This window comes from Malaclemys terrapin, chromosome 1 (genome assembly GCF_027887155.1).
Source record: "Malaclemys terrapin pileata isolate rMalTer1 chromosome 1, rMalTer1.hap1, whole genome shotgun sequence".
NCBI lineage: Eukaryota > Metazoa > Chordata > Testudines > Emydidae > Malaclemys > Malaclemys terrapin.
This window is the reverse complement of record NC_071505.1, coordinates 11,812,700-11,826,417: the sequence shown is the minus strand read 5'-3', so window position 1 is coordinate 11,826,417 and position 13,718 is coordinate 11,812,700. Positions and strand designations below refer to the sequence as shown.

General features: G+C 40.4%; 1 protein-coding gene across 1 annotated transcript in view; it reads right to left on the bottom strand.

Annotated features, from left to right (window-relative positions):
- The window catches only part of TAF3 (TATA-box binding protein associated factor 3), a 149,476-nt gene that overhangs the window by 13,322 nt on the left and 122,436 nt on the right, over window positions 1-13,718 (bottom strand). The window contains exon 4 of the mRNA XM_054016262.1: window positions 9,830-9,912. Coding sequence (XP_053872237.1) covers window positions 9,830-9,912 — 83 coding nt within the window. The remainder of the gene's footprint in view (window positions 1-9,829; window positions 9,913-13,718) is intronic.

Genomic DNA, 13,718 nt, shown 5'->3' with positions numbered 1-13,718 from the left:
CTCAGGAACATCTTACAAGTCTGTGGAAGGGAACAGTTCTGCTCCACCATCTATAATGGGAATCAAAATAGGGCTTTAAGTACCTACAGCTATCAGAAAGTGATCCTACTGCAGCACAGGGCTTGCCTACCTTTACAGTGCAGCTGCGCTGCTGTAGCGCTTAGTGAAGATGCTACTTATGTCAACGGGAGAGTTTCTCCTGTTGGCCTAGATAGTCCATCTTCCCGAGAGGCGGTAGCTATGTCAGCAAGAGAAGCTCTCCCGTCACCTCAGCGCTGTCTACACTGGGGCTTAAGTCGATATAACTGCATCGCTCAAGGGTATGGATTTTCTGCACGCCTAGGGTGACCAGACAGCAAATGTGAAAAATCAGGACAGGGGGTGGGAGGCAATAGGAGTCTATAAGAAAAAGACCCAAAAATTGGGACTGTCCCTATAAAATCGGGACATTTGGTCACCCTATGCACGCCTGAGCGACATAGTTATACCGACATAAAGTCTGGAGTGTAGAGCAGGGTGCAGAAAGGCCTCCTCTTGAATAATGACTATTATTTCCACCTTGTCACTGGCTCCTACCTATGCAAAAACTGAGTGATGTGGTCTGTCCGAAACCCTGATCTTTCACCCAATGATACACTGAGCTACCAGATGAACCACTTGCCTAACAACTTTACTTAGACTGCAAGCTTTTTGGGGCAGGGATCACCTTTTTGTTCTGTGTTTGTACAGTGCCTAACACAATGGCCTTGGACCATGTCTGGGCTCCTAGGCACTAAATAATAATAATACCTCAAATCTTTGGCTCTAGGCAAGCTACTTATTTTTGTTTTAATTTCATTTTGAAACAAGTGAGACTTTGGTAACAAAAAAAGAGTTATATTTAAGGGAAAAACTGAGATATCAAAGTTCTTTTCTTTCGCACCAATTTTGTGGCAAAGCAAAGCTTTTTTGTGTGTGTGTAATGAAGAAGCACTTACCTTCAATTCTGTTGGGTTTGATTAGTTTCTGTTTTGCCATAAAGGGAGATTGCCTACACCCATTTCCACATGCAACCCTGCTGAAGCCAATATGTGTCTAAATCTGCCTGAAGTTTTTTTCCCCTTTTTAATTGAGGTATACAATATGCTCTTGTGCAACAAACAGCAAAATCAAAAAAAATCTCACAGGCAGTAAGTGGTTTGTTTTTTAATGACTCAAACTTTTTTATAGAGTCACATTTGGAGTCATCATTGAGCACGATCCAAGTGCAAAATGAAAATAATTTTGCATGAACCTTCCAACTACCAAAACCATGGTGATTAATTGGTGGGGTGGCTTCTGTAATTAAAGGAGAGGCTAGGGCTAAGCTTGAGGTTTGAACTAACTCTTACGCTCAAGGGAAAACAATTCTAGGTCAGCTTTAAAAGCACACTGGAAAAAGCAATGTTTCACCCATTCTGGCAATGGGGTCTGATTACCTTCAGAAGCATAGATACTTGCACACAAAGGACCCAATCCTACAATTAGGTAGACCCTTGTGGAACCAGAACAAAATCAACAGGACTCTGTATGGATGCCAGGGTCCACGGATGGGGGGTTGCGTGCAGGACTGGGGCCAAATATATTATCCCTTTGCCAAATGTTCCTTTGAGTATATGAACCACACCCTAGACAATGTCTTCAATAAAGAGCACACCCATTCTGTATTTAAAAAGGCATTAGCTCACTGGAGAAGTCCTCCAGCTCTTTATTATAATTTAAATGTAGCGATTCCAGGGAAGAAAACATATAAAGAGGTAGGTTTGGCCTACTCTTAAAAGTTAGAAGGGGTGTGAAAAATGTTTGTCGATGTAGCTACTGTCATTTGGGGAATTGGTGTTCCTAAACTGATGGAATACCTCCTTGTCAGTGTAGGCTATGGGGATATGCTTGCACAGCTACGGTGACATAGCTATGCCAGTATAGTCTCCATTGTGTAGACATACTCTTAGGAAAACTATAAAGTTCACTGGAGTTCCTAAATCCTACATTACACTTATTACTTGGCTGGAAATTAGATCATTTTTCACTTCTCTCCCTCCTCTCGCTTAGGTGGTCCATTAATTATATCAGAAGTTGATTTAACCAGTATATGTTTTTTTTGGTTTTGTAGAACAAGTTGATGGAGCAACACAAAGTGTTAATCCTAGTATCACACTGTTAACATTTAGCCTTTCACTGCTAAGTGCTACATTGTAAAATAATTGGGATACCCATTAGTACTGTAATAAACATAGACATTCACTGCCAGGACTCTATTGTTTGATTTTCCAAACAGTGGTTTACCCTTCTACATTTTTCTCCCTGAAGTATCACTTTTTCCCTCCTATTTAATTCCACAGTAAGTTCTCCTCCAGAGCTTTCTGTTGAATAAGCAACGTCTCACAGGGTAACCAACACCGCCCACAGCTGTGTCCCACAATAGCCCCATGCTGCTTGCATTACATCTTTTGGAGGATTTGGTCACGGTGCCTTAACTGCTACAAACACTGGACTCATTCATAAAAACGTGCAGAAGGAGGGGCTTCCAGCAGGATTCCTTTACCTGTTTCCCCACCACAAAACAGTGAAATAAATGGAACGGGTCATGAGCTGCTTGGCCTGTAATGCAAACCTATGGCTTGACAAGTCAATAAAGAGCCAATCCTTCCCTCCCCAGCCACATTGAGAGCCAAGGTTAAAGGCAAACACAATTTGGATATACCTACACAGGGAGTTTAATGATCCCCATTATTCAGCTATTGTGGGCAAACACTATGAAGCCAGTAATCTAAATTATCAACGTCTGAATAACTTGCCACTAAATGGCACACAAAGTTCAAAAGTTCTTTCACAATGGCTTACTTATTTATCATTAAAAGGAGAACAACCATCCTTAAAAAGCCTACACATTTCCATTAAAGAAGATACCATGTAAAAATTGTAAGGATTGTACAAAATTGTATGGGGCAAATTGTAGTCTCACTGAAGTCTGTGGCAAACTCCTATTCTCTCTCTCTCTCTCTCTATATATATAGGTGCTTTTACAACTCCCATTGCTGTAGTGTTTGAGCACCTCACATTTAAAAAAAAAATGTTTATATTACAGTAGCAACTAGAAGTCTCAACTGAGATAAGGGCCCCAATGAGCAAGGCATTACACCAACACTGAGACAGTCCCTATTCTCAAGAACTTCCAATGCAAGCAGGAGGGGAAAAAATCTGTAGCCTTATTTCTATGTTTCTCTTTTGGTTCTCTGATTTCTCTCAATTCTGCTACTTTTTGTGCAACTTTTCCTAGAGATTTTGACTTCACCGGGAGTTCCTGTGAGCTCAGCTGTTTTGTAAGTCAGGCCAACACTTAAGAGCCTAACTGTATGCACCCCATTTTTGGAAATCTTGACCTATGGTAATTTTGGTACTCGTCTGTATGCTGCATGACAAAAGATGAAGCCATATGAAAATACAAAAGCTACATAAATCTATAACACAGAGGTATTCTAGTGGGGTATTAATACGCTATTACATATGTATTTAAAATAATTGATAAGTGAATAGGTATACAGATTGGTAGGGAAAAAAACCCTCTATCTTTGCTTAAAAATGAATTTCTGCGATAATCTAGATGTGCTGCAGATAGCCACAGTTGGTTTCCACTTGTTGATCCTTGTAGTTCCCCACCAGAATGTTTTTCCATCCATGCTCTCTCTTTCCTATGCCTTTTCAGGCAGACGCCATTTGTGCCAGTTTACATAAACGTGAGTGTGTTATGTGAGCTTCTCGTGGACGGTGTTGGACTGACAGTCATGGAACCTGAACAGTAACAGACTCAAAAATAGCAATACAGGCTCTCTCTCTTTGTTCCACCAGTGTGCTCTAGGTCACCACTGCTCAGTAGAGAGATTACATCTAGTGGTGAGTGGATAATTCAGTCTCTACTGCCATTCAGTCCTTAGCCTCTATTGAGATTTCCTACCAGGCGTGTCAATCAGTGCCAATTATGGTAGTGGTTTTGGTGATATGGACATTTATCCACTATGCTAAGCAGTGGAATGAGTCCACCAACACATTTTAGCTAGGTCCCTGAACGTCTCTCTCTCAGTATTTGGGATGAAGCTTCAGTAAGTCAACGAAATACCAGGAGCAAAAATTTCTTCTTTCCATTCATCAATTCTTTTAAGATTTTAGTTCAATAAATAATACCCTTAGATGATATACATACACATTTATAGTCTAAAAAAAGTCACATCTACCCACTTCAAAAATTTCCAGATAAATGGCAATTTAATTAGACTGGGCACATCAAATTACAAGTTAAATCAGTGCTAAAACAGCTATCTTCCACTCACTACTAGCAACAAGGTCCCCTACTGAAAGTAGAGCTAAAATACAATACTGTAAGCCTGGAGGAAGAAGCCTGACATTTTAAGATACAGATTAAAGACTTGATTTCACAAAAATATATGCCTTGCTTCTAAGCCACAGAAGCCCTGAAAAAAATCACTTGTACGTTGTTGAAGCCCCGCACTGAAGCTACATGTTGGTATTTTTGTTTTTTATTTGGCTGTAAATATAAAATGAATTTATCACAAATATCAGGAATTACAGCACATAGTTAATTTGAAGTTCATGTCAGTTGCATAATAAATGCCATGCCAATGCATTATCAGTAGATTAGCATTCTTAGACACCATAGGTGTGAAATATGATTTTGTTTGGGAAAAAAAATAACTGGACAACGGACAAACAAGCCACCACATGATGATTCAACAAAACAGCTAATTACAGGAGATTTAAATTCAGGAAGGGTCCACACCAGCTTTCTCTACATGACGAATCTTAAATGCCTTCCAACACTGACTCAATTAGCGATCTTGTGCCTTGATAACACTGCAGGAAAACAACAACAACAACTTTCCAACTTATCATTCAAATCATCACTAAAAAGGGGGTCATAAATATTTTAAAACCCAAGCAAACTAATAAGACCTAGGCCCATTAAGGATAAGATCTTTTACAGCAAATTAAATAAAACAATTTATTGAAGTCTGTACTCAAGATAAACTAGATTTACTAGCTGACCTTTTATTCATTTAAAGAACAAAATTAGCTCTAATTGCATTAGAATGGAATCCACTAAATTTCTTTTAATGTGGCATCCATGCAAGTATTGCTGTAATTGTTTACTACTAAGATGGAAATGTTTTGATTATAATCTACTTTCCACTTGTTTTATTGTGCAGTTAAAACACTTGCAAAAATCTAATGTGTAGCAGTCTTTCCTACTGTTCTATTTATCCTTCAGTAATGGCTACATTTTAATTTCTACTACCTTGACATTATACCCCATACTTATTTAGGATACTGTGAAGACCCGTATTCTTGGGATTGACAACATATGCTTATGTAGGGCAAACATGAAAGGCAGAGATCACTTTTATATCTAGGACCAGCCAACATTAGCATTCACAGAAATATAAATAATTAAAATTCACTGTCACAATTAACTCTGACTTGCACCTTGACTGTCAATCTCAGCAGAGACTAAGGACTGAATAGGTAGAGAGAATGAGCTAACTTCTCACCCATACAGGTAAATCAGGATTAAGGCACATGAGTGAAAGCATGCACAGCTACTGTCTTGCTGCACTTCTTCTGTGCATAGAGTTTCCATTCCAGCAGTTGATTCAGCAGCCATGCCAGAAGCTGTCTTTACAACATAGCCTGGCCTCACCCCCTCACCCTCAGTGGGGACTAATATTGGGGTGTCTCCACGCAGGGCATGTCTACATGAACACTTACCGTGTGGCAAACTGGAGTGTAAATCTACAGTGAGCTCCAGCTAACTACCCGTGTGGCCACTGCTGTTGTGCATGTGCATCGGCAGGGTCCACATGGACCGTTGGTGAGCAGCTCGCTGGAGTGCTGTAGATTTACACCCCAGCTTGCTGTGCAGTAAACGTTCAGGTCGACATGCCTGCGGTATGTGAGCCCCAGGATGGGATTAAGACGGGACTGGTCTTAGTGTACCATTCTCCATGGGCCTACACCTTCTGCACCTTCTGTCTCTGAATGAACATGGCATCTTACTGCTTCTTGCTGGGAACAAACAATACCAGTGTTCTAGCATTTGCACTGGCTGTCCACTGGCCTCTGGACAGACTTTAAGGATCTTGGTTAAGGTCTAGGACTGTTCACCTGAGGGACCGCCTCTCTCCCTGTGACATACTGTCAAAGATGCGGTCAGCAAAGGTGCTGAAGAAGCATCCCCTTGTTATAAAAGAGGGGGTGGCTGGCCAGGTATCCTCTGTGTGTATCCTCCAAGACTATGGAACATGCTCCCCCTTGTTCCACAATAACCCACATTCAGAGATTTTCCAGGCATGCTGCAAAAGTCACTATTTGATGGTTGGGGTCTTTGGAGAAAGTGGAGAGTATTCTTCTGAGATGCTGAAAGGGATAGCTGGCTGACTAGCCAAGTACCTGTGGAATGTATTTCAATGCTGCTGAGATTCAATTTAATGGTGTTTACTATATGATTAACTACACTGAGGTGCATAGACCTTGAATAGCCATCATTATTTTTACAAAAAATCTAAATAAAGCCAAATAAAATGTCCAGCGGCATATTTCACAAGCCTTATTTCTTTATAGCCCTCTCTCTTTCTGAAATTACACCCATTCAACACAGTATTTTATATAAAACGCCCTCCAACACACACCAGCCGTTAACTGTTACAGTGCTAAACTGCCTATATTTCTCAGCAATATACACTGTAAAAACCAAGATAGTGAGCGTTTAAAATAATTCAAGACTTCGTCTACTTATCACTCACCAGTTCCCCATCTCAACCTGAAATAAGTCCCTTGCACAGTGTGGTTCAGCGTGTCCCCTTCTAGTTGCTGGAGTACATAGAGCTTGATGTGCCTGCTGCAGCCTTTGAGCTGACAGAGCAGAGCGTTGTAGAGACTTACGGCTTTAGATCCACAGGTCTAATCTCTGCTACTAGGTGACTGAACAGAGAACTAAAAACACGGTCTGAATTAAGACTAGATATTGTTCTTCAGGCGGAGGGCAGCGATATTATTTGTATTGGAATAACTCCTAGAAGCCCCAGTTATGGACTGGGGCCTCACTCCCTTAAGATGTGGAAGAATATAGTACATAACAAAAGACAGTCCCATGCCCCAAAGAGTTTACACGTGTGCTGTGGAAGGGAGATTGTTGACACTGAATAAGGATAATAGTGAGTGGAATGTAGATGGAGTGCTACATTTTTTTTTTTTTTTTTTTTTACTTAAACACTAATGTGGTTTACATTGGTGGGACATACAGTCTATAGCAACCTTGACTGATTAAACTTAGTATATGTACGAGGAAATTGCCCAGGTTTTTAAATACCTATGTACGAGCAATGATAGTTACTCACAAGGTTAGCTAACAATATGCACCCCATACAGGGTTGGGAAGGAATCTCCCACCCCCCCCCCCCAATAAGATTGGCAGAGACCCTGGGGGCTTTTTGCCTTTCTGTGCAGCATAGGAAATGGGTCACTTGCAGTTTAAACTTGTGTAAATGGTGAATTCTCTGTAACTTGAAGTCCTAAAGGACTTCAGTAATTCAGCCCAAGGGTAGGGGTCTATTACAGGAGTGGGTGGGTGAGGTTCTGTAGCCTGCAATGTGCAGGAGGTCAGACTAGATGATCATGATGGTCCCTTCTGACCTTAAAGCCTGAGTCTAAAATCATCCTCCTTGTATCTATAAGGAAAGTGCATTGGTAGACTTTAAAGCAGGGGTAGGCAACCTATGGCACGCGTGCCGAAGGCAACACGCGAGCTGATTTTCGGCGGCACTCACACTGCCCGGGTCCTGGCCACTGCTCTGGGGGGCCCTGCATTTTAATTTAATTTTAAATGAAGCTTCTTAAGCATTTTTAAAACCTTATTTACTTTACATACAACAATAGTTCAGTTATATATTATAGACTTATAGAAAGAGACCTTCTAAAAACGTTAAAATGTATTACTGGCACGCGAAACCTTAAATTAGAGTGACTAAATGAAGACTCGGCACACCACTTCTGAAAGGTTGCCGACCCCTGCTTTAAAGGGACATTGTGTCCAACTGTCCTCAGTCAAGTCATACTTAACGGGACAGAGAATAATTTTGAAAAAATAATGCCTGTCATAAAATGATATGACACATGTGAACTTTGGGTCAGACTCTAACATTATGAAGGGCAAAAAGGCAGAAAAGATTCGGGAGCATTAAAAGTAAAGGGGAAAATATACTACTTGTAACTTTTTAGGTCCCATAGGAACTGAAATTACTTAATTCAAAAAAATTCCCACAGCAACTTCATAACAATATAGCTCCCAGCTACCGTAACCCCCGCCCCTTCCAGTATTAGAACAGGCTTTTGTCTAGGCTTTTCTGGTTGAGGGGGAAACACTATCAGGCTTAACTCAGTCTTTCAAGATTGCAACAGGTAAGCTCCCAAGTTAGAATGAATCTTTCAGGGCTGGAGCAAATCTTTCAAGTTGGGTAGGCCCCTACCTAAATAAGGCATCCAGACCAAAGGCCTCTGACTAACCCAAGCTTCCAGGATGCATTGATTCTTTCAAACTATGGCAAAGCTTTTTAGTTCCTTTCCCCCACCCCATTGAGTCAGCAATCATCTCAGAGATAGACCACTCCATCACAAGGCCATTTTGTAAATGGATTGCAGGTAAGATGACACATTGAATACTGTGTTCAGCACTAGCTACCCCATCTCAAATCAGATGTGTCAGAAAAGGTCAAGTAAAGGACAAAGCAAATGACAAGAGGCATGGAAAGACTGGCATACAATAGTAATAATAATAATTGATAATAATACAACTTATCTCATACATCAAGAGAGATGAAAAAAAGATTAGACTATTTAGGTACATAAAATAATGAGTGGTAGGGAGAAGATCTGTTGGACGTTAATATTTACCATATCTTAATGTAAGAAACCTGTGTAACTAAAAGGCAACACATTTTGAAAACCGATTAAAGGAAATACTTTCACACAATGCAAAACCAACCTATGGAACTTGATGCCACTTGTTCCTCCCCTCCACACACTCTTTCCCCGCTTGTGCTCTACACCCACCTGTTGCATCTTGTCCTTATTTAGATCATATGCTTTTTGGGGCAAGGATTGTCTTATTTATTTATGTTTGTACAACACCCAGCACAAAAGGACTATTGGGTCCTTTTGTAGTACTGTACAAGTAATAATAATTAGTGAGCTAATGAACAAAACCAGGATTTAAAAAGGATTAGGCACCTACATGAATAACCACTACCAACAGTTTATACTCTAAGATAAAAATGTATAAAGGGATGTCAACCATCATGTTTCAATGCACAAAGCTGCTAACTGCCTGGGGCTTTGAAACTTCTCCCTGGAGTACGGTATGGATTATGAAGATTTTCATTGGCTACTGTTGAAGATTGGTCATTACCCTAAATTGATTTAAATTAGTGATTTAAGACTATGTTCCTAGAAGAACATTAGCGGGGAATGCAGCAGGACAGATAATGGAGAAATTCAGAGGGTTTTCCTTGGAAATGCTGAGGTGTTTCGTTCCGAGGTTAAGAAATAAATTGGGTGAGATTTCTTTAATGGCAAGTATTTTGATTTATACTTTGTAATATCGGGAGAAGGTTTCACAGATGCACACCTTTATCAGCCAATAATTTTTAAAGTTTCCTTTATGAAAACAGGATTTATTAGAAGTGATAAGCAATGAATTTCTGATAAGCATGCACCCCTTTCCACTCGATTTCTTTGTACTTACATCTTGTCTTGGCCAGCACCCACTCTCAGCGTCAGCCTGGGAATAACTGGTGATGGAGCTGGAACAACAGGTTCCACTTTGATCTGTTCAAGGGAATACATTTAACAATAAATACACTGCTTCTCTAAACAGAGATTTAACACTTCTTTACTAATTACACTGGAGCTGAGTTAAATTGACAAAAGGAATTATCACTCTTCCCCATACTACATGCCAAAGCATGTAAGGACACTGTTGGGAGAGCCCTGCAATATCTCATCACAAATCAGTTATGGGCTGAAAAGTCAACTTGGAAGTTCATTGTGTTTGTAAATGTATGTGCAGTATGTTAATTACTGCTTTAATATTCTTGTAGAGTTATGAAAAGATTAAGCTGGTCTCCACACAATGAGGTTATGTCTGCATTGTGCTGCAGTATGGACTACAGGGGTGTGAATTGCAGAGCACACCAAAGTGTTGCAATCTAACTGGATGTTGCTGGTGTGAACTGAAAGGTACTTTGTTTGCATTAATGCTTTCAAACTATACTATATGAATGTGAACCAGTTATCTTTCAGTTTGCACCAGCAGTGTCCAGGTGAGACAGTTACTGTAACACTTTGATGCGCACTGCAATTCATACCATAGTCCACATTGTGATGCACTGTAGACAAGCCCTGAGACTGATACAATATGACACATGTGAACTGTGGGTCAGACTCTAACATTGTACAGATATTCTCATTGTACTCAATAGGCCCTCAAGAGAAGCATCTTCACACCCAATTATTACAAATCCATCCTGGTATCTGGGCACACTTCACATAGTTTAGATTAAAGCAAATATTTCCCAAATACAGCAAGGAAACACACTTGCAGAATCAAAACTTTGAACACAGAAAAGGGAAAAAACCTAAGCCCCTTACCTGCAAACACTTAATTATATGGTTTCAACGGGATTACTGACATGTGCAAAATTAAGCACATGCATAAGTGTTTGCAGCCTTGGGACCACAGTCAGGATGCTCTGCAATATTGTGAAGAATGGGGCTGAGTTACTAAGGCCTAGTGCAGGGGTCGGCAACCTTTCAGAAGTGATGTGCCGAGTCTTCATTTATTCACTCTAATTGAAGGTTTCGCGTGCCTGTCATACATTTTAACGTTTTTAGAAGGTGTCTTTCTATAAGTCTATAATATGTAACTAAATTATTGTTGTCTGTAAATTAAATAAGGTTTTTAAATTGTTTAAGAAGCTTAATTTAAAATTAAATCAAAATGCAGAGCCCCCCGGACCAGTGGCCAGGACCCGGGCAGTGTGAGTGCCACTGAAAATCAGCTCGCGTGCCGCCTTCGGCACGCGTGCCATAGGTTGCCTACCCCTGGACTAGTGTCTGCTGTGCACCCTAAATTCCAAAACAATAGCAGTTTATGGTGCTCAGCGCCCGAGAGGATCAGCTTTTCAACTCATTTTTAGAGGGGGAGCTATAGTAACCATTTAGGCTGCCCAACACTTCCCACAATAAAATATTCTTGTGATTTTTTTCTTGAAGAGTTCTCACTTTAAATGCATGCTTAAATCCAGCACTGTTCAACAAAGCACTTTAAAACAAGCTTAAGCACTGTGTTGGTTCGGGGCCTTGGAATCCAAATGAGAAAAAACAGTTCACACAACAATTCACTGCACAATCAGCTGGACTGATTTAAAGAAAAAGCGACACAATTCTGGAGGGAAGAAGCATGTTTTAAAGGAGGTGTTTTAAGGAGGAAAGAGGGGACTAACTGTCAACATGATAAGAGGGCAGGATGGAAAAAGGCAAAGGCTAGAGTAGGGGGACTTGGAAGGGGCAATTAGGTGTAATAATTATATATTCCCATATATAGAGATGCAGAGATACATGACTGAGAAAGTTGGACTGTATATAAAAAGCTGCAACTTCCACCAAAACCAAAACCAACCCCAACTAATTTCTGACTCTACATTTCATTTTTTTTACACAGATAACCAAGCTGTACCAAAGAGCTCTCCATGGACTAGCTTCAGACTAGATGACCCTTGCGGTCCCTTCTAACCCTATGATTTTATGCTTTTACCTCAGACTTCTCTCCACTCCTTTGGTTATATACCACAAGTCTCCTTTCTGCCATTCCTCGCAAGTTGGTACAAGGCATTTTCTTCTCTGCAGTTCCTGCTGTGTGGAATGGCCTTGCTCTCTCTCTCTTCCCCTTGTGTCTCTCTTAATTGCTTTCTATCTGTCTCCGTTAAATACAATTTGGTCCAGTGAACAGGGAACTGGACTGGACTCGGGAGACTTGGGTACTGTTCCTGGCTCAGCCACAAATCTGCTATGTGACCTTGCATAAATCATTTCACTTCTCCATGCCTATCATTTGTCTGTCTTGACTTAGACTGTAGCCTGTTTGGGGCAGGAACTGTCTCTCTGTGTGCACAGCACCCAGCACAAGAGGGTTCAAATCTTGGTTGGGGTCTTTGGATGCTACTGTAACAAATAAATAAGGGCCAAATCATGGCCTGGATTGTGTGACAGCACGATGGGGCATACAGAGCCCCCTTACTCCTTTGTGCCAGCTACCAACATCACAGGTAGCTGTGGGGGAGGGGAAGCAGGCTCCACAGAGCTCCACCTCCATACCACATAGCTCTGTCAGTGTGCAGGATCTATACACAATGCAGGTTGCTCCCCCCTGGAGCAGTGGGGAAACTAAATCACAATCTCCCTCCTGGGTTACTCCAGGGGCAGATCATATAGTCAAAATCTTGTCCTGAATAATCATCGTCATTCCCCCTCTTCCTCTTCGGACTTGTGACTGAATGCCTTAATTCATTAAGCATGCCAAGGCTTCATGCTGTGACTTTTTGTGTGTCCTATATACAATATATTGTGGACTGCCCTGCATTTATCTGCCAACCATTTTGGCATACAGTTGCAGGAAATACATTAACAAAATATATTTAAAAAAAAATAAATCAATACTAAGGTATGAAATCACTTACTTAACAAAACCTGGTTATAACAAAACATAGTACTCTAAATTAGAAATGTTACTCACTGCCACATATTGTCTAGTGCTAACACTATTTTTCTAAACACACAAACGTTCACTAACTCCTTTATTACATTATCTAACACATTTGACATTTTAAAAAAATAATCAAGTTTATAATGTGGAGAGACTTCCTACGAACACCACTCATCTTTCAGGTCATTCTTATTTCTCTTAAATTGACGCGTCATGGAATGTTAAGTGTCCAGGCAGTAACTTGATCATTTGCACTTACAGCACAACTGCTGGTTAAGTAAGCCATTGTGTGATCTAAAAGCTAAATTAAGGAAACATGTGCTTTTAGGGGTTAAAATGAAAGAGCAGCATTCTGGAGTAATACTGGGAATTGGGGCCAGCAGAAGAGTATTTACAGTGGATTACTAAGCTTCCCAAATCACCAAAGAGGTAAAGTCCAGCAATATAAGACTCCTTTGTAGCTAACTAAAAATACATTGTCAGTGGATTTGTCCAGTTTTATGTATAAGCAATACTTCTTTCACCTGAACTAATACTAGTAGTCATATAAGCCCCTTATTGCCATGTGCTGCATTTTTTTTGCTAATCTTCAAGGATTTAGCTTCTTTGCCACATACCTCAGGGCACCAACTGATAAAGCTCTAACTCTCCATTTTTCCAGGACACCAGCAGTGCGGCCTTGCAAAAAATGAAAATCGCTCAAGAGATTTAAAGGGGAAATTTATTTTTAAAATCCTGACTTGCAGCAAAGAGGTGGATTTAAAAAAAGCTTATCTATCAAGAATCAGTTTAAATTTTAATTCTATCTAGGGAGTCTTTCATGCATTCTAGCTTTAAAGTTTATCTTTTGACAGGGACTTTTTGCCAAGGT